Genomic DNA, 22524 nt, shown 5'->3' with positions numbered 1-22524 from the left:
CTGGTACCCTTTGTGTCTCCTGCATTGCAGGCAGAATCTTTATTTGCCGAGCCATTGGGGATTTCTACCAAACATTTCAGTTCGGTTCAGTCACTCAGTCGTGTCCGACTCTGCGACCCCATGGACTGCAGCACACCAGGCCTCGCTGTCCATCACCAGCTCCTGGAGTTTACTCAAACTCATGTCCATTGAGTCAGTGATGCCATCCAACCATCTCATCCTCTGTTGTCCCCTTCTCCTCCTGCCTTCAACCTTTCCCAGCATCAGGGTCTTTTCAAATGAGTCAGCTCTTTGCATAGGTGGCCAAAGTATTGGAGTTTCAGCTTCAACATCTATAGAAGACTTAATATCTACTCTCAAACTATTCTAAAATATTGAAAGGATAACACATTCCCAAACTCATTCTATGAGATCAGCATTACACTGAAAGCAAAACCAGACAAAGACACTACAAAAATTAGAAATTATAGACCAGCATCTCTGATGAACACAGATGGAAAAATCCTCAACAGAATATTAGCAAACTAAATTCAAAATTACATAACAAAGGATCATACTGATACACCATGATCAAGTGGGACTTATCCCAGGGATGCAAGGATGATTCACTATCTACAAATCAACCAATGTTATACACCATGTTAACAAAATGAAGGATAAGGGACTTGATCAAGATGGCAGAGTAGGAGGAAGTGGAACTCATCTACCCCCACAAACACATCAAAAATACCTCTACATGTGCAACAATTACCACTGAAAACTAACTGGAAATTGGCAGAAAGCCTCCTGTACAACAGGGCTATAAGAAAAAACAAGATAAAGTATAAAAGTCACATAATCTCCCAATAGATGGAGAAAAAGCATTAGCAAAAATTCAGTCTCCATTCATGATAAAAACTTACCAAAGTTGGTATAAAGGTAAATTTCTTGAGATAATAAAGGCCATTTATGACTAACACACCTAACATCATACTGAATGGGGAAAACCTGAGATCTTTTCCTTCAGGATAAAGAACAAGACAAGAATGCCCACTCTCACTACTTTTACTTAACACAGTATAGGAAGTATTAGCCATAGCAAATAAGGAAAAAAAGCACCAAAATTAGAAGGAAAGAAGTAAAACTGTCATATTTGCAGATGACATGATATTACATATAGAAAACTTTAAAATCTCCACCAAAAAATTTTAGAATAGATGAATCCAATAAAGATGCAGGATATACGATTAATATACAGAAATTCACTGCTTTTCTATTATACCCTAATAATTAATTATGAAAAAGAGAAGCAAGAAAACACTACCATTTACAATTGCATCAAAAGTATAAAATTTCTAAGAATAAATTTACTAAAGAGGATAAAGACATATATTTTGAAAACTATAAGACATTGATAAAGGAAATTAGAGATGATACAAATAAATGGAAAGGAAATATATTAAAAATGGAAATATATATATATATACACACACACACACACACACACACACATATATATGAACTGGAAGAAGTAATATTGTTAAAGTATCTATACTACCCAAAGGAGTCTGAAGACTTAATGCAATGCCTATCAAAGTACCCATAACATTTTTTACAGAAGAAAGACAAATAAATAATCCTAATTTGTATGGAACCACAAAGGTCTCCAAATAGACAAATCAATCTTGATAGAAAAGAACACAGTTGGAAGTATTATGCTGCCTGACCTCATACTAATCTTCAAAGCTACAGTAAAAAAGAAAAAAAGCAGCATGGTATTGACAAAAACAGACATGTGGATCAATGAAATATCACAGAGAGCCCACAAATAAACCCATGTACATATGGTCAATTCATCTATGACAAAGGAGGTAAGAATATGCAACAGAGAAAAAGTCTCTTTAACAAGCAGTGCTGGGAAAACTGGACAGCTACATGTAAAAGAATGAGATCAGAACATTTCTTCACACCATATAAAGAATAAACTCAAAATGGATAAAGACCTATATATAAGAACAGAAAGTATATAACTCCTAGAAGAAAATGTAGACAGTATATTCTTTGACATAGGCCTTAGCAAGCATGGGAAAGACTAGAGATCTCATCAAGAAAATTAGAGATATCAAAGGAACATTTCATGCAAAGATGGGCTCAAAAAGGACAGAAATGGTATGGACCTAACAGAAGCAGAAGATATTAAGCAGCTATGGCAAGAATGCACAGAACTATACAAGAAAGGTCTTCATGACCCAGATAATCACGATTGTTTGTGGTCACTCACCTAGAGCCAGACATCCTGGAGTGTGATGTAAAGTGGGCCTTAGGAAGCATCACTACAAACAAAGCTAGTGGAGGTGATGGAATTACACTTCAGCTATTTCAAATCCTAAAAGATGATGCTGTGAAAGTGCTGCACTCAATATGCCTGCAAATTTGGAAAACTCAGCAGTGGCCACAGGACTGGAAAAGACCAGTTTCATTCCAATCCCTAAGAAAGGCAATGCCAAAAACTGTTCAAACTACAGCACAATTGCACTCATCTCACCAATAGCAAAGTAGCTCAAAATTCTCCAAGTGAGGCTTCAACAGTACGTGAACCAAGAACTTCCAGATGGATTCCAAGCTGGATTTAGAAAAGGCAGAGGAATCAGACATCAAATTGCCAACATGTTAGATCATAGAAAAAGCAAGAGAGTTCCAGAAAGAAATCTACTCCTGCTTTATTGACTACCCCAAAGCCTTTGACAGTGTGGATCACAACAAACTGGAAAATTCTTAAAGACATGGGGATATAAGACCATCTTATCTGTCTCCTGAGAAATATGTATGCAGGTGAAGAAGCAACAGTTAGAACTGGACATGGAACAACAGACTGGTTCCAAATAGGAAAAGGAGTAAGTCAAAGCTGTATATTGTCACCCTGCTTATTTAACTTCTATGCAGAGTACATCATGTGAAATGATGGGCTGGATGAAGCACAAGCTGGAATCAAGATTGCTGGGAGAAATATCAATAACCTCAGATATGCAGATGACACTATCTTTATGGCAGAAAGTGAAGAGGGACGGAAGAGCCTCATGATGAAAGTGAAAGAGGAGAGGGAAAAAGCTGGCTTAAAACTCAACATTCAAAAAACTAAGATCATGACATCTGGTCCCATCACTTCATGGCAAATAGATGGGGAAACAATGGAAATAGTGACAGACTTCATTTTCTTGGGCTCCAAAATCACTGCAGACGGTGACTGTAGTCATGAAATTAAAATACGCCTGCTTCTTGGAAGAAGAGCTATGACCAATCTAGACAGCATATTAAAAAGTAGACACATTACTTTGCTGACAAAGGTTCGTCTAGTCAAAGCTTTTTCCAGTTTTTCCAATAGTCATGTATGGATGTGAGAGTTGGACTGTAAAGAAAGCTGAGCACCAAAGAATTGATACTTCTGAATTGTGGTGTTGGATAAGACTCTTGAGAGTCCCTTAGAGTGCAAGGAGATCAAACCAGTCCATCCTAAAGGAAATCAAGTCTTGAATGTTCATTGAAAGGACTGTTGCTGAGGCTCCAATACTTTGGCCACCTGGTGCAAAGAACTGACTCATTGGAAAAGACCCTGACCCTGGAAAAGATTGAAGGCAGCAGGAGAAGCAGATGACAGAGGATGAGATGGTTGGGTGGCATCACCAACTTGATGGGTATGAATTTGAGCGAGCTCCAGGTAATAGTGATGGACAAGAAGCCCGGCATGCTGCAGTCCATGGGGTCGCAAAGAGTCAGACACAACTGAGTGACTGAACTGAAATTTTATATATATACATATATATACACACACATATATATACATATATACACATACACACACATATATATATATATACATATACACACATATATATATATGATTTGTCTCCTCAGGCAAGAATTTGTGGGTGTAGTGAATCCTCAGTCATTTCTGATTCTTTGCAACCTCATGGATGTAGCCCACCGGGCTCCTCTGTCCATGAAATTTTCCAGGCAAAAATACTGGAGTATGTTGTCATTTCCTACTTGAGAAGATCTTCCTGACCTAGGGATTGAATCTGCATCTCCTCTGTCTTCTGCATTGCAGATGGATACTTTACCCACAAACCATCAGGGAAGCCAAAATAAGCAAATGGAACCTCATCAAACTTAGAAGCTTTTGCACAGTGAAGGAAACTATCAATAAAATGAAAAGGCAACCTACTGAATGGGAGAAGATGCTTCCAAATGATATGTCTGATAACCAGTTTATATAAGAAACATAAACATCTCATATAACTCTGTATCAAAAAACTCCAAAACACCCAATTAAAAAAAAGGCAGAGGACCTGAATAACCATTTTCCCAAAGATGACATATAGATGGCCAAAAGGAACGTGAAAATATGCTCAAGATGGCTAATAGCTAGTGAAATATAACTCAAAACCACAGTGACCTACTACACTGTTGGTGGGAGCATAAATTGGTACAGCCACTATGGACACAGTATGGCGATGCCTTAAAAAAAAAATGAAAAAACAGTTCAGTTCGGTTCAGTCATTCAGTCGTGTCCGACTCTTTGTGTTCCCATGGACACAAAGGGCAGCACGCCAGGCTTCCCTGTCCATCACCAACTCCCGGAGTTCACTCAAACTCATGCCCATTGAGTCGGTGATGCGATCAAACCATCTCATCCTCTGTCGTCCCCTTCTCCTCCTACCTTCAATCTGTCCCAAAATCAGGGTCTTTTCTAATGAGTCAGTTCTTTGCATCAGGTGGCCAAAGTACTGGCATTTCAGCTTCAACATCAGTCCTTCCAATGAATATTCAGGAGTGATTTCCTTTAGGATGGACTGGTTGGATCTCCTTGCAGTCCAAGGGACTCTCAAGAGTCTTCTCCAACACCACAGTTCAAAAGCATCAATTATTGGGCGCCCAGCTTTCTTCATAGTCCAACTCTCACATCCATACATGACTACTGGAAAAACCATAGCCTTGACTAGACGGACCTTTGTTGACAAAGTAATGTCTCTTCTTTTTAATATGCTATCTAGGTTGGCCATAACTTTTCTTCCAAAGAGTAAGCATCTTTTAATTTCATGGCTACAGTCACCAGCTGCAATGATTTTGGAGCCCAAAATGACAAAGTCTGCCACTGTTTCCTCTGTTTCTCTGTCTATTTGCCACGAAGTGATGGGACCGGATGCTGTGATCTTAGTTTTCTGAATGTTGAGCTTTAAGCTAACTTTTTCACTCTCCTCTTTCACTTTCATCAAGAGGCTCTTTAGGTCTTCACTTTCTGCCATAACGGGAGATCTGCGTATCTGAGGTTATTGATATTTCTCCTGGAAATCTTGATTCCAGCTTGTGCTTCATCCAGCCCAGCATTTCTCACGACGTACTCTGCATATAAGTGAAATAAGCAGGGTGACAATATACAGCCTTGACGTACTCCTTTTCCTATTTGGAATCAGTCTGTTGTTCCATGTCCAGTTCTAACTGTTGCTTCCTGACCTGCATACAGATTTCTCAAGAGGCAGGTCAGGTGGTCTGGTGTTCCCATCTCTTTCAGAATTTTCCACAGTTTATTGTGATCCACACAGTCAAAGGCTTTGGTATAGTCAATAAAGCAGAAATGGGTATTTTCCTGGAACACTCTTTCTTTTTCTATGATCTAACATGTTGGCAATTTGATCTCTGGTTCCTCTGCCTATTCTTAATCTGGCTTGAACATCTGGAAGTTCATGATTTACAAATTATTGAAGCCTGGCTTGGAGCATTTTGAGCATTACTTTACTAGCGTGTGAGATGAGTGCAATTGTGCAGTAGTTTGAGCATTCTTTGGGATTGAAATGAAAACTGACCTTTTCCAGTCCTGTGGCCACTGCTGAGTTTTCCAAATTTGCTGGCATACTGAGTACAGCACTTTCACAGCATCATCTTTCAGGATTTGAAATAGCTCAACTGGAATTCCATCACCTCCACTAGCTTTGTTCATAGTGATGCTTCCTAAGGCCCACTTGACATCACACTCCAGGATGTCTGGCTCTAGGTGAGTGATTACACCATCATGATTATCTGAGTCATGAAGATCTTTTTTGTATATAGTTCATCTGTGTATTCTTGCCACCTCTTCTTAATATCCTCTGCTTCTGTTAGGTCCATACCATTTCTTTACTTTATTGAGTTCAGCTTTGCATGAAATGTTCCCTTGGTATCTCAAATTTTCTTGAAGAGATCTCTAGTCTTTCCAATTCTATTGTTTTCCTCTATTTCTTTGCACTGATCACTGAGGAAGTCTTTCTTATTTCTCCTTGCTATTCTTTGGAACTCTCCTTTCAAATGGGTATATTTGCTTCTCTTCTTTTCACAGCTATTTGTAAGGCCTCCTCAGACAGCCATTTTGCTTTCTTGCATTTCTTTTTCTCGGGGATGGTCTTGCTCCCTGTCTCCTGTACAATGTCACAAACCTCCATCCATAGTTCATTAGGCACTCTGTCTATCAGGTCTAGTCCCTTAAATCTATTTCTCACTTCCACTGTATGGTCATACTTGCTTGGTCTAGTGGTTTTTCCTACTTTCTTCAATATAAGTCTGAATTTGGCAATAAGGAGTTCATGATCTGAGCCACAGTCAGCTCCCAGTCTTATTTTTGCTTACTGTACAGAGCTTCTCCATCTTTGACTGCAAAGAATATAATCAATCTGATTTCATTGTTGACCATCTGGTGATGTCCATGTGTAGAGTCTTCTCTTGTCTTGTTGGAAGAGAATGTTTGCTATGACCAGTGCATTCTCTTGGCAAAACTCTATTAGCCTTTGCCCTTCTTCATTTTGTACTCCAAGGCCAAATTTGCCTGTTACTCCAGGTGTTTCTTGACTTCTTACTTTTGCATTCCAGTCCCCTATAATGAAAAGGACATCTTTTTTGGGCATTAGTTCTAAAAGGTCTTGTAGGTCTTCATAGAACCGTTCAACTTCAGGTTCTTCAGTGTTACTCATTGGGGCATAGACTTGGATTGCTGTGATAGTGAATGGTTTGCCTTGGAAATAAACAGAGATCATTCTGTCATTTTTGAGATTGCAGCCAAGTAATGCATCTCAGACTCTCTTATTGCCTATGATGGCTAGTCCATTTCTTCTAAGGGATTCTTGCTCACAGTAGTGGATATAATGGTCATCTGAGTTAAATTCACCCATTCCAGTCCATTTTAGTTTTCTGATTCCTAGGATGTCGATGTTCACTCTTGCCATCTGCTGTTTGACCACTTCCAATTTGCTTTGATTAATGGACCTAACATTTCAGGTTCCTATGCAATATTGCTCTTTACAGCATCAGACCTTGCTTCTATCACCAGTCACATCCACAACTGGGTATTGTTTTTGCTTTGGCTGCATCTCCTCATTTTTTCTGAAGTTATTTCTCCACTGATCTCCAGTAGCATACTGGGCACCGACTGACCTGGGGAGTTCATCTTTCAGTGTCCTATCTTTTTGCCTTTTCATACTGTTCATGGGGTACTCGAGGCAAGAATCCTGAAGTGGTTTTCCATTCCCTTCTTCAATGGACCACATTTTGCCATATTTTGTCAGTATATGATCCAGCAATCCCACTCCTGGGCATGTATCTGGAGAAAACCATAATTTAAAATGATACATGCACCCCAATGTTTACTGAAGCACCATTTACAATAGCCAGGACATGGAAGCAACCTAAATGTCCATTGGCTGAGAAATGGATAAAGAAGATGGTACATATATACAGTGGAATATTACTCAGACATAAAAGAACTAAAAAATGCCATTTGCTTCAACATGGATGGACCTAAAGCTTGTCATACTGTGTGAAATAAGTCAGACAAAGACGAGTATATGATACTGCTTATACATAGAATCTAAAGAAATGTTATGAATGAACATATTTACAAAACAGAAGTTGAGTCATAGATGTAGAAAACAAATGTGGTTATCAGGGGGAAGAAGAGAGAGGGATGAATGGGGAGACTGGAACTGACATATACACACTGCTATATATAGAATGGGCTTCCCAGGTGCACAGTGGAAAACACACCCACTTGCCAGTGCAGGAGAAGCCAGAGAAATGGATTCAATCCCTATGTCAGGAAAATCCCCTGCAATATGAAATGGAAATCCGCTCCAGTTATCTTGCCTGGAAAGTTCTATGGCCAGAGGAGCCTGGTTGGCTACAGTCCATGGGGTCACAAAGAGTCAGACATGACTGAGCATAAGCAAACACATATATAGAATAGAGAGCTAATAAGAACCTACTGAATAGCACAGGGAACTCTATTGAATACTCTGCAATGACCTGCTTGGGAACAGAATCTAAAAAAGAGTGGGTACATGTGTATGTATAACTGACTCACTTGGCTGCATAGCATAAACACAACATAGTAAATCAACTATACTCCAATAAATATTAATTAAAAAACCACAGTGAGATATCCCCTCACATCTGTCAGAATGGCTGTTGTCAAAAAGACAACAAATAACAAATGTTGGTGAGGATGTGGAGAAAAGGCCACCATAATACAGGTTTGGCGGCAATGTAAATTGGTATAGCCATTACGGAAAACCACACAGAAGTGAGAGAGTCAATTCCTAGGCAGGTTGATAAGAAGTCCGGGGGTCCCCAAGGAGAGAGGGGTCTGGAATTCTTAAGGAGGAGGAAAAGACAAACATTTGTTTTTCCTCTACATTCCTTAGGATTATATAACAATCATGTATCCTGCTTGAGCACAGTCTCTGGAAAAAACCTCCTGGCCAATCCTGTTATCTTAAAATGTAAATTATGAGAATGGGTCTAAGTAAGGTCTTTACAACCCCCAGACATACTTTTGATTCACTGTAATAACTAATTAAAAGTATATAACTCCATTGCTAACACTAGTGAGGGGCACTCTTTCTGCCCCCTTCTGATGTCTATGTCAGAAGCTTTCTCCACCCCTTTTATACTTTAATAAAACTCTATTGCACAAAAGCTCTGAGCAATCAAGCCTCGTCTCTGGCCCCAGATTGAATTCTTCTCTTCCGGAGGCCAAGAATCCTGGCATCTTTTCATGGGTCAGCAACAACCTTTCAGAAGTTCCTTAAAAAATTAAAAATAAAACTACCCTGTGATCCAGCAACTCCACTACTGGGTGTATATCTAAAGAAAACAAAAAAATAATCAAAAAAATACATGTACCCCAATGTTCATGTCAGTACTGTTTAAAATTGGCAAGGTATGGAAGCAAACAGTGTTCATCAACAGATGAATAAAGAAGATGTGGTAAATATATATATTAGAATAATAGCCATAAAAAGAATGAAATTTTGCCATTTGCAACAATGAGGATGGGCTTAGAGGGTATTATGCTTAGTGAAATAAGTCCCAAAGAGAAAGATAGATACTGTATATTTTCACTTAGATGTGGAATCTAAAACAAAAAACTCAAAGATACAGAAAACACATCAGTGGTTAACAGTGGGGAGAGGATGAATGGAGGTGGAAGATAGGAAAAAATGGGTTAAGAGGTACCAAAATACTAGGTATAAAATAATATGCAACAAAGATATACAGTACAGAGAAATACAGTCATTACTTTATAATAACTAAATATGGAGTGTAATCTATAAAACCATTGAATCACCGTGTTGTATACCTGAAGCTAACATAATATTGGACTTAAATCAACTATACTTCAAAAAAAATGTATGTAGAGAAAACACAAGAGAATTGTATTTTAATAGTGGGTAGCTCAGCTGGTAAAGAATCCACTTGCAATGCAGGAGACCCTGGTTTGATTTCTGGGTTGAAAAGATTCTCTGGAGAAAGGATAGGCTACCCACTCTAGTATTCATGGGCTACCCTCGTGGTTAGATGGTAAAGAATCCACCTGCAATGAGGAAGACCTGGGTTTGATCCCTGGGTTAGGAAGATCTCCTGGAGAAGATCTTGGAGGAGGTCATGGCAACCCACTCCAGTATTCTTGCCTGGAGAATCCCTATGGACAGGGGAGCCTGGTGGGCTACAGTCCATGGGGTCGCAAAGAGTTGGACATGACTGAGTGGGGATAGTAAATGAACCTCAGTGGAACTAAGGTTACTAAAGGTCATTGGAAGTGGTAAAATGTTGGTAACAGTAGACTGTGATAGCTTATGTATGTATGTAATGCTTTTAATGTAGTAGTGTTAGTCACTCAGTCATGTCCGACTCTTTGCAACCCCATGGACTGGAGCCTGGCAGACTCCTTGTTTAAGGAATTCTCCCGGCAAGGATACTGGAGGGGTGGTCATTTTCCTCTAGCAACCACTATGAAAACCATACAGAACAATATATTCAAAAATACTACAAATAAATTATTATGGAATCCTAAAAACTGTTCATGTACCTGACAGAAAAGAATATTGGGAAACAGAAGAAACAGAAAACAAGTAATAAATTGGCAGACTTAAGCCCTAATATAATAATCACTTCACATGCTAACTGTCAATATACCAATTAAAAAACAAACATGAGCAGAATGGATAAAATAGAAAGATCCAACAATGCTGCTTACAAGAAATTCAAATCAATGACAGGTTGGAAGTAAAAAGATGAAAAAAGACACGTGTAAACATTAACCAAAAAATAAGTGATCATATTAATACTAATGTAGAATTCAGAGCAAAGAAAACCAATTTTACACAATCTATTTAAGAATATAGGAAAAGAGAATTACTTTCCAACTCATTTTGTGAGGTTCATATTATCCTGATACCCAAACTATGGCAAAATAGAACACAAGTGAAAACTCCAGCTCAATATCTCTTGTGAACTTAGATAGAGATGATCTGGACAAAATATCAACAAATTAATAAAGGACTTTATAAAAATTATACATTCTATATATGCTGCACAACCAAGTGGTATTTATTCCAAGTAGAGATGGCTGATTCAACATACCAAAAAATTAAGATAATCTACCACATCAAGAGGTTAAAGATAAAAACATAAAATGATCACATCGGTAAACAACAGAAAAAGCTTTGGAAAAAAAGCTAACACATTCATGATTAAAAAAGAAGTCTCACCAAACTAGGAATAGAGAGGAAATTTCTCAACAAGATTCTATAAAAGTTCTACAGCTAACATCATACTTAAGAGTGAAAAAATGGAAATTTATCCTATTACAACAGGGAATAAGGCAAGGATATCCACTTTTCCCACTCTTATTCACAGTATTGGAATTCCTAGCCATTGCAATAAGTCAATGGGAAAAAAAATCATACAAATTAGGAAATGAAAAATAAAATTGTCCTCACCCATAGAAGATATTACTCTTTAGATAGAAAATCCCAAGGAGTCTTTAAAAAAATTTTTCTGGAACCAATCAATGAATTCTTCAAGGTCACAGGCTATAGTACAAACACACAGAAGTCAGTAATGTTTTAATATAGTAAGAATCAACTTGTGAAAAATAAAATTAAGAACACAGTGCTGCTTACAACTCCCTAAGAAAATTAAATGCAAAGATATAAATTCTAAAAAAATGTATAGGATCTGTATCTTAATCTTATATATAGAAGTTTCTAAATAATACACAAAGATACTCAGAGTTAATAAACAAAGTCAGCAAATCTGCATGTACAAGGTCAATACACAAATATCCATTGTATTGTATTTCTATACACTAGCAATGAACAAATCCCAAAGTGAAATTAAGAAAGCAATTCTATTTGCAATATCATAAGAAGAATAAAATACATAGGAAATATTTTAACCAAGGATGTGCAAGACTTGTACAGTGAAAATTATAAAACATTGTGAAAAGCAGCTAAATAATACCTAAAAAATAAAACAACACCCTGTGTTCATAGATTTAAAAATTTGGTATATATAAGAAGGTAATACTCTCCAGAGTAATCTACAGATTCAATTTAAACTTACCAAAATCTCAATGGCCTTCATTTTTTTTACCCCCAAGAAACGAAACAGCTGACCCTAAGATTCATTTGGAATTGCAAGGGACAGCAAACAGGCAAAATAATCTTAAAAAATAACAAAGAGGATTCACGAACCCCAACTTCAAAACTTAATAGAAAGTTATGGTAAATAGTGTGATACTGCCAGAAGGACAGATACAAGGACCAATCGAATAGAATTGAGAGTCTGGGAATAAACCTATATGTCTAAGGTCATTTGATTTTCTACAAGAGTGTCAGGATCATTTAATGAGGAAAAGAATAGTCTATTGAACAAATGGTGCTAAGACAACAAGATATCCACATGGAAAAGTTTGAAGTTGGAACCCTACCTCACATAAACCACAAGAATTAATTCAAAATGAATACAAAACCTAAATGTAAGAGGAAAAGGTATAAAAGCTCTTAAAAGAAAGTATAAAAATAAGCTTTCATGACCTTGGATTTGGTAATGGATTCTTAGGCATTACACTAAATTCACAAGCAACAAAAGACAAACTAGATAAACTGGATTACATCAGAATTAAATACTTTCACGCAACAGTAGACACTATTGAGAAAATGAAAGGCAATCTACAGATGGGAGAAAATATTTGTAAATAATTTATTTCATGTGGTCTAGTATCTGCATACATAAAGAGCTCTGACAATTGAACAACAAAGAAAAATAACCCAGTTAAAAAATGGTCAAAGGACTTGAATAGACTTTTCTCCAAAAAAAAAAAAAAAAGACATACAAAAGGCCAATAAATATACGAAAATATACTCAACATTAGTCACTAAGAAAATACAAATCAAACCACAATTAGGTACCATTCAGACCCATTAGGATGGTATAATTTAAACAAAATAACACAATACTAAGCAACAAGTGTTGGGAAGACTGTGGAGAACTTGCAACCCTCTACACTGTTGATAGAAATATAAAATGGTGTGGAAAAGTCTGGCAGTTCCTCAGAAAGTTAATCATAGAATTACCATGTGCCCCAACAATTCCACTCCTATGTATGTATCCAAAAGAACAGAAAACATGTATACATACAAAAGCTTATACACAGATGTTACTGACAGCACTATTTAAAACAGTCAAAAAGTGGAGACAATCTAATGCCAATCAACGGATGAATGAATAACAAAAACAAACATATCCACATGATGGAACCAAGTGCTGGTGTATGCTACAACAGAGAAGAACTTCAAAAAGATTATGCTAAGTGAAAGAAGTCAGGCACAAAAGATGACATATTATAATTCCATTTGCATGAAATATCTATAGGTAATAGGTAAATCCATAGGAATGAAAATCAGATTAGTGCTTGCCAGGGTCTGGGGAGGGGAAATTGGCTGTGACTGTTTAATAGTTGGGAAGTTTCTTTCTGAGATGACAAAAATGTCTTGGAACTAGATAAAGGTAAGTCCTGAAAAATCTTGTGAATCTATTAAATGCCACTGAATTGTACATTTTAATATGGTTCATTTTATGTTATGTAAATTTCACCTCAATTTTTTAAAAAGTGGATATCAGGGATGATGTGAGACTCAGGGATGTGTACTTCACAAATACTTGATAATAAAAAAAAAACTGATATTTTATAAAGGGAAAGAATAAGAAACAGAGTAGGGATTGTGTAAAAGGTATGCTTCATAAACTATTAAGTCATTTTTAAATAGGTGACAATTTCATGTAAAAATCATGGTGTCACTCTACAGAAAAAATCTAATTCTCTTTATATAATTTTGTTTAACTGAGATTGTTATATCAGAATGTCATGCACCTTTACGAGTATTAGAACTAATGCTGTCCAGTGTCTAATACAATGTTTGACACAGAATGGGTCCTCACTGAATGGTCATTACTATGGGAGGGGCTTAAGGGCAGGCCTCCCCGTCTTCAGTTCTGCTCCATCACCTGCACAGGGGTGGACACTGCAAAGCGGGAAGGGGGAGCCACAGCCTCTGTGGCTCTCAGACACATCACTACACAATGTTTCTCCTGCAGACTGTATAGGGCAGAGGTGCAAAGGGGGCAGGAAAGGCAAACTGCTGCATTGGAAGAGGTACCAGGTCACGTCCGATGACTATGGCATGTGAGCAGCTTACTTGGACTCCTTCTTTGTGTGCATGCGTTTTCCTTTCAAACTGGGCCTGCTTCTTCAACTTCCTCCTCTGTGTCTTCTCCAGCCACAGGTCATCTAAACTGATGTGTGAGTGCTGAGGGATACTCATGGGTTGTGAAGGAGTCTCCGGGGGGACGTCTTCTGCAGAAACGAAGGGAAGAATCCATGTCCCCACCTCAGCAGTAGAGAATGGCCCCGGAGCTGGCTCAGTGTGAAAAGCTTTCAGACCCTGGAAGCAACTGGGCTTCTTGCCTGGTTGTTCTTCCCACAGCATGTGGTTCTAGAGAACAGAGAGGAGACATACTGAGTGAGCACAGTGTTCTTTCTGTGTTCAGTTTCTTTCTATGTTTTGGTTAATCCCCAAAATACAGATTGCAGTGAAGTACTTTGTTCACAGTAATTTTGGAAAATGTGAAGACTAGAAACAAAAGAAACCTTGTTTCTGTTGAAATTTTCTATTTTCAAGACTATTTCAAAGCATCAAGTCTTCCTCCTTGATCAAAGAATTAGGTCTTGAAAGTAATTCATTAGAAATATTTTTTAAGGGTCAGTGGTTGGGGCAGAAAGTTCTTGCCTAAACAATACTCCCTGAGAACAGAATTTGAACAGAGATGCACAGGCATTTGTTACTCCTTACTTAGCACAGACATTGACTAGACGTGGGCACACTGCACCTTCCTTAGGCACCTATGCTTCCATCACTTTGTCTGGGTTGCCGTCATCCACTCAGGAACCCTAACTGAATTTCAAAGTAACATTTGTCCACACTAACAGAATACTTTGGCTTCATGTTGCACAACCATCTCTCTGTGCTTTCAAATCAAAGAAGCAGAAACCTTTCTTCCCAAGTGTTCTTTGAGCACCCCCAGTCCCACTCTAGTGGACACCTCCTTCACATCCCCACTTTGGAATGTCATCGCCAAGTACTTTGTGTATACTATTTGGTGGAAACAAAGGTGAAATTTCTCTTAACTATTTCAAGAGGCTTTGTATGTTCACGTATACACACAGACACAGACACACACGTGGAGAAAGAAGAGGAAGTGGAGGCATAATTACTACAGAGTGGTTTTGGTGTACAGCCTGGGAATTGGGACTTTTCAAAGCTTGGCAAGTGATTCTAATATGCATCCAAGGTAAAGAATCACGGTGTATTTTTGGTACCCAAATATTGTTCTCAGTTTAAAAAGTGCTTTACTTAGATCCCTCCTGTCAACTTCACTCTAGCTAGAAATCACAAACATATTATCCTGTAAATAAGGTAATAGAAACTCAGAAAACTTAAGTGATAACCCAAGTTCACACAACTCTGTGTGTAATTAGATAGTTGATCCTTGGACAACATGAGTTTGAACTGCCTGGATCTACTTGTGGATTATTTTCAATAGTAAATGCTACAGCAGTATAGGATCCATGGATGGCTGAATCCCTAGATGTGGAACTGTGGGTTTGGAGGGCTGACTGTTAAGTTATATTTGGATGTTCCACTATGCAGAGAGTAGGCGCTATTAACCCTGGCATTGTTAAGTGTCAGCTGTATTCTTCTGATTCTAAATCCCATATCCTTTTCACAATTCTACATGGTAAGAATTCCTGTTGTTTTACAGGTGGAAATAACATCTCCTTAACTAAGCAAGGACTGCACCTTAGGCTCTTTTATAATTCTCAAAGTTCTTGCAAAGGGAATGGAAGTTAATGAGCATATCTTTATGCAAGACTCTCTGTTGTGCATTTTATGTACGGTACATAAAGAAGCTGTCCTCCTAAGACTTTCAGTGAGTAAATGACACAAAGCTGCCCAGAAGGAAGCCAGGCTACCCTCATGCTGAGGCGTCCACAGGAACATGGTTACTGCCGCTAGATATGAGATCACTTATTTTTGAACAAAAGAAATTTGGACTTTTCCAATGTGCCATCCCCTAGGCTTCTACCAGCTTGTACGTGAGTTATTGGCTGGGACCTCTGATGCTGTCAATGAAAGATTGATCCTCAACTTTTGCTTTATCAGAATTTTGGAACATTACCATTTTCATGGCTTGGCTATAGCCCTTTAGAGGGAGTCCTGGCTGGAAAATTTCACCTTTATTTTTTCCACTAGCTTAATGGAAAACAGCCCCCCTCCCTCCCCATTTCCCCACCTTGGGGGTGCTACTAGGGCCATATATCCATTCACTCACCAAGGAATTTTGATTTTCTCAGTAAAAAAGTCTTTGTTTTGAGGCTATTAATTCAAGCAGTATTTGTAAAACCACCAGCATCACCCAGTATGGTGGGCAGCTTCTAAGACGGCCCCAAAGACCTCACCACCTTGGTGAAGGCCCTTGTATGAGCCCTTCCCCTTGAATATAGGCTGGACTTAGTGACTTACTTCTAATGAATGACTTTGGCAGAAGTAATGGAATGTCATTTCCAAGATTAGGTGATAAAAAGGTTGTAGCTTCCATTTGAGGGTGCCTCTCATGGACCCCTTGCTGTGGAAGAAGTCAGATGACATACTGTGAATAGGGCTGTGGAGAAGCTCGTGTGGCAAGAAACTGTCTCCAAGTCAACAGCCAGCACAGATCTGAGGCCTGTTAACAGCTACCTTAGTGAGTATGGAAGCAAGACATCTTGTAGTCTGACCTTGAGCTGAACACAGCCCCTTGCAAGAGACCATGAACCCAAGCTTAATCAGCTGGTTTTACAGCAACAGGTAGAAACTTGCTAGACCTGAAGACTTTTAAGCCCTGTATTATCCAGCAATTTCACTACTGGGCATATATCCTGAGAAAACAATTCAAAAAGACACATGTATCCCAATGTTCATTGCAGAACTATTTACAATAGCCAGGACATGGAAGCAACGTAGATGTTCATCGATTGATGAATGGATAAAGAAGTTGTGAGATACACACACACAGACACACATATATACAATGGAATATTATGCAGCCATTAAAAGGAACAAATCTGAGTCAGTTCTAGTGGATGAACCCAAAGCCTGTTATACAGAGTGAAGTAAGTCAGAAACAGAAAAACAAATATTATATATTAATGTGTATATATGGAATCTAGAAAAATTGTACTGATGAACTTACTTTCAGGGAAGGAATAGAGACACAGACGTAGAGAATGGGTTTGTGGGCACAGTCGGGGAAGGAGAGGGACAAATTGAGAGAATAGCATTGACATATATACACTACCATATACAAAGTAGATAGGTAGTGGGAAGCTGCTGTGTAACACAAGGAGACCAGCCTAGTACTCCATGATGACCTAGAGGGGTAAGATGGAGGGGGTGTGAGCAAGGGAGATATGTGCATATTTATTTCTGATTCACATTGCTGTACGGCAGAAACCAATATGACACTGTAAAGCAATTACCCTCCAATTAAAAATACATTAAAATATAGCTAAAGAGATAAAACACTTGTTCACTGAAAACTGCAAGACTGTGATGAACAAAATCAAAGAAGATTAATGTCACATGTTAAGATGCTTTATGATCATGGATTAGAGGAGCTAGTATTGTTAAAATGGCCATACTACTTATAGCAATCTACAGTTTCAATGCAATACCTATTAAAATTCCAAAAACATTTTCCACAGAAATAGCACAAACAATCCTAAACTTTGTATGGAATCACAAAAGATCCCAATAGACAAAGCAATTCTTCGAGAATGAAGGACAAAGCTGGAGGCATTGTGCTTCCTAATTTCAAACTATATAATGAAGTACTCTAATCAAAACAATAGTGAGATAAAAACAGACATATAGATCAGTATAACAGAAAAAAAGCCCAGAAATAAACTCACTCATATATAATCAATTAATTTATGACAGAGGAGCCAAGAATCTATGATGGTGCCAAGAATATGTGATGAAGAGGACAGTTTTCAATAAAGGGTGCTGGGAACTAGACATCCACATGCAAAAGAATATCTTTTACCATACACAAAAATCAACCTTAAATGTATTGAAGGCTTGAATGTACAACCTGAAACCATAAAATTCCTAGAAGAAAACATAGGCAGTAAACTCCTTACATTGGGTGTAGTGAAGAATTTTTCTGGATTTGACATCAAAAACAAAGGAACAAAAGCAAAAATTTACAAATGGGATTATATCAAACAGTAAAGTTTCTGCACAACAAAGGAAACTGTCAACAATACGAAAAGGTAACAATACTCAATGTGAGATAGTATTTGCAAATAATATATCCAATAAAGGGTTAATATCTAAAGTATATTAATGTATAGAGCTTACACAGCTCAAAAACAAAAACAAAACCCATCACAATTCGATTAAAAAGTGGATGGGGGTAGGGTGTGAATACACACTTTTCCAAAGAAGACATAGAAATGGCCAATAGGTCATGAAAAGGCACTCAACAGACCTAATAATCAGGGAAATGCACATCCACAGCACAATGAGATATCATCTCACACCTGCTAGAATCATCAAAAAGACAAGAAGTGCCAAGTGTTGGCGAGTATGAGGATAAAAGAGAACGCATGTGCAATGTTGGTAGAAATGTAAACTTGTACAGCCACTACAGAAAACAGTTTAGAAGTTCCTCAAAATATTAGAAGTAGAAACTTCTAATTAGAAGTAGAAATCTGATCCAGAAACTCCACCTTTGGATATTCAAAGAAAATGAAATCAGTAACTTGAAAAGATACATGCACTGCTGTGTTCAACTGCAGAGTTATTTGCAATAGCTAAGATACAGAAACAATCTATTGATAGATGAATGGATAAAGAAAATATGGTATATATACAATGGAATATTATTCAGCCTTAAGATAGAATGAAATCTTGCCATTTGTGACAACATAGATGGTCCTTGAGTACATTAGGCTATTTTCAAAGTAAGTCAGACATAGAAAGATTTATGATTTATTTTATGATCTCACTTATATGTGGAATCTAAAAACAAAAGCTCATAGATACATAGAAAAGACTGGTGGTAGCCAGAAGTAGGGGATGGGAAGGTGCATGAAAGGAGTGAAGGGAGTTAGAAGGTACAAACTTCAAGTTATAAAAGTCTTGTGGATGTAATATGCTGTCTTTGTTGTTCAGTCAGTAAGTCGTGTCTGACTCTTTACCACACAATGGACTGTAGCACACAAGGCTCCTCTTTACTTCACTATCTTCCAGAGTTTGCTCAAATTCATGTCCATTGAGTTGGTGATGCTATCTAAGCATCTCATCCTCTGCCGCACCCTTCTCCTTTTGTCGTCAATCTTTCCCAGCAAAAGGGTCTTTTCCAATGAGTCGACTCTTTGCATCAGGTGGTCTAAGTATTGGAGCTTCAGGTTCAGCAACAGACCTTCCAATGAATATTCAGGATTGATTTTCTTTAGGATGGACTGGTTTGATATCCTTGCAGTCTGAGGGACTCTCAGCAGTCTTCTCCAGTACCACAAATTGAGAACATCCCTCCTTTGGCACTCAGCCTTCTTTATTGTCCAACTCTCATATCTGCACATGACTACTGAAAAAAAAACATATATTTGACTATGTGGACTTTGTTGGCAAAGTGATGTCTCTGCTTTTTAATATGCTGTCTTAGGTTTGTCATAGCTTTCCTTCCAAGGAGCAAGCATCTTTTAATTTCATGGCTGCAGTCACTATCTGCAGTGATTTCAGAACCCAAGAAAAGAAAATCTGTCACTGTTTCCACTATCCCCCCTTCTATTTGTCATGAAGTGATGGGACCAGATGCCATGATCTTAGTATTTTTAGTAATAAATTTCAAGCTAGCTTTTTCACTTTCCTCTGTCATCCTCATCAAGATGCTCCTTAGTTTCTCTTCACTTTTTGCCCTTAGAGTGGTATCATTTGCATATTTGATGTTGTTTATATTTCTCCTGGCAATCTTGATTCCACCTTGTGATTCATCCACCCCAGCATTTTGCATGATGTACTCTGCATAGAAGTTAAATTAGCAGGGTGACAATATACTCATTGTAGTCCTTTCCCAATTTTGAACCAGTTAGTTGTACCATGTCGGGTTCTAACTGTTGCTACTTGACCCACACACAGGTTTCTCAGAAGGTAGGTAAGGTGGACTGATATTCCCATTTCTTTAAGAACTTTTCAGTTTTTTGTGATCCACACAGTCAAAGGCCTTAGTGTAGTCAATGAAGCAAAAGTAGATGTTTTCCTGGAACTCTCTTCCTTTCTCCAGATCCAACGAATGTTGGCAATTTGATCTCTGGTTCCTCTGCCTCTTTTGAACAGAGCCTATAAATCTTGAAGTTCTCAAACATGTACTGCTGAAGCCTAGCTTGAAGGATTTTGAGCATAGCATGTGAAATGAGTATAATTGTATGGTAGTTTGAACATTCTTTGACATTGCCCTTCTTTGGCATTGCAATGAAAACTGACATTGTCCAATCTTGTGGCCATCGCTGAATTTCCAAATTTGCTGACATATTGAGGGCAGCACTTTAACAGCATCATCTTTTAGGGTTTTAAATAGGTCAGCTGGAATTCTGTCACCTCCACTAGCTTTGTTTAAAGTAATGCTTCCAATGGTGCACTTGACTTCCTAAGGCCACTTGACTTTACACTCTAGGATGTCCAGCTCTAGGAATGACTACACCATTGTGGTTATCTGAGTCTTTAAGACCTTTCTTGTATAGTTCTTCTGCATATTATTACCACTGCTTCTTAATCTCTTTTGCTTTTGTTAGGTCCTTACCATTTCTGTCCTTTATAGTGTCCATCTTTGCATGAAATGTTCCCTTGATATCTCCAATTTTCCTGAAGAGATCTCTAGTCTTTCCCATTCTATTGTTTTCCTCTATGTCTTTGCATCGTTCATTTAAGGCCTTCATATCTCTCCTTGCTATTCTCTGGAACTCTGCATTCAGTTGGGTATATCTTTCGCTTTCTTCCTTGCCTTTCACTTCTCTTCTTTCCTCAGATATTTGTAAAGCCTCCTGAGACAATCATTTTGCCTTGTTGCATTTCTTTTTCTTCAGGAAGATTTTGGTCACTGCCTCCTGTACAATGTTACAAACCTTTGTCCATAGTTCTTCAGGCACTCTGTCTACAAGATCTAATCCCCTGAATCTATTCATCATCTCCACTGTATAAAATAAGAGATTTGATTTAGGTCATACCTGAATGGCACAGTGGTTTTCACTAGTTTCTTCAATTTAAGTCTGAATTTTACAATAAGGAGCTCATGAACTGAGCTACAGTCAGTTCCAGGTCTTGTTTTTACTGACTGTATAGAGCTGCTCCATCTTTGGCTGCAAAGAATATGATCAATCTGATTTTGGTATTGTCCATCTGGTGATGACCATGTGTAGAGTCATTTCTTAGGTTGTTGGAAAAGGGCGTTTGCTATGACCAGCGTGTTCTTCTGGGAAAACTCTGTTAGCCTTTGCCCTGCTTCATTTTGTACTCTAATGCCAAACTTGCCTGTTATTCTAGATATCTCTTGACTTCCTACTTTTGCATTCCAATCCCCTAAGATGAAAAGGACATCTTTTTTTTTTTGGTTTTAGTTCTAGAAGATGTTGTACTTCATAGAACCAGTCAATTTCAGCTTTTTCAACATCAGTGATTGGGGCATAAACTTGGATTACTGTGATGTTTAATGGTTTGCCTTGGAAATGAACTGAGATCATTCTGTCATTTTTGAGATTGCACCTAAGTACTGCATTTTGAATTTTTCTGTTGATTATGAGGCCTATTCAATTTATTCTAAATGATTCTTGCTCAAAGTAATAGATATAATGATCCTCTGATTTTAATTCACCCATTCCTGTCCATTTTAGTTTACTGATTCCTAAGATGTTGATGTTCAATCTTGCTATGACCAGGTTCAATTTACCTTGTTTCATGGACCTAACATTTCAGGTTCTTATGTAATATTGTCCTTAACAGCACTGGACTTTCACCACCAGACATAGCCACAGCTGAGCATCATTTTCCTTTTGGCCCAGCCACTTAATTCTTACTGGGGCTTTTGGTAATTTCCCTCTGCTCTTCCCCAGTAGCATACCGGACACCTTCCAATGTGAGGGACTCATATTCCTGTGTCATTTTTTTCCTTTTGCATTTTCATACTGTCCAAAGGGTTCTCCAGAAAAGAATATTTGAGTGGGTAGCCATTCCCTTCTCCAGTGGACCCTGTTTTGTCAGAACTATTCACTATGACCCATCCATCTTGGGTGGCTCTGCATGGCATGGCTCATAGCTTCATTGAGTTATGCAAGCCCATTCACCATGTCAAGGCTGTGATCCATGGGAGGGGGGCATGTACTATACACCACGGCAATTACAGTTAACACTGTATTGCATATTTTGAAAGTTGCTAAGAGAGTAAATTTTAAAAGTTATAATGACAAGAAAAAGAATTCTGGCTGGGACTTCCCTGGTGGTCCAGCAGTTAAGAACCTGCCTTGCCATGCAGGAGACATGGATTGATTTCTTGTTGGGGAACTAAGATCCCACATGCTGCTGA

General features: G+C 38.1%; 1 protein-coding gene across 1 annotated transcript in view; it reads right to left on the bottom strand.

Annotated features, from left to right (window-relative positions):
* The window catches only part of ARHGEF4 (Rho guanine nucleotide exchange factor 4), a 296891-nt gene that overhangs the window by 123515 nt on the left and 150852 nt on the right, over nt 1-22524 (bottom strand). Inside the window, 1 exon segment of the mRNA XM_043894094.1 lies at nt 14043-14339. Within this exon segment, the coding sequence (XP_043750029.1) occupies nt 14043-14339 (297 nt within the window).

This window comes from Cervus elaphus, chromosome 33, assembly GCF_910594005.1.
Source record: "Cervus elaphus chromosome 33, mCerEla1.1, whole genome shotgun sequence".
Classification (NCBI taxonomy): domain Eukaryota; kingdom Metazoa; phylum Chordata; class Mammalia; order Artiodactyla; family Cervidae; genus Cervus; species Cervus elaphus.
This window is presented reverse-complemented; position numbering and strand designations above follow the sequence as displayed.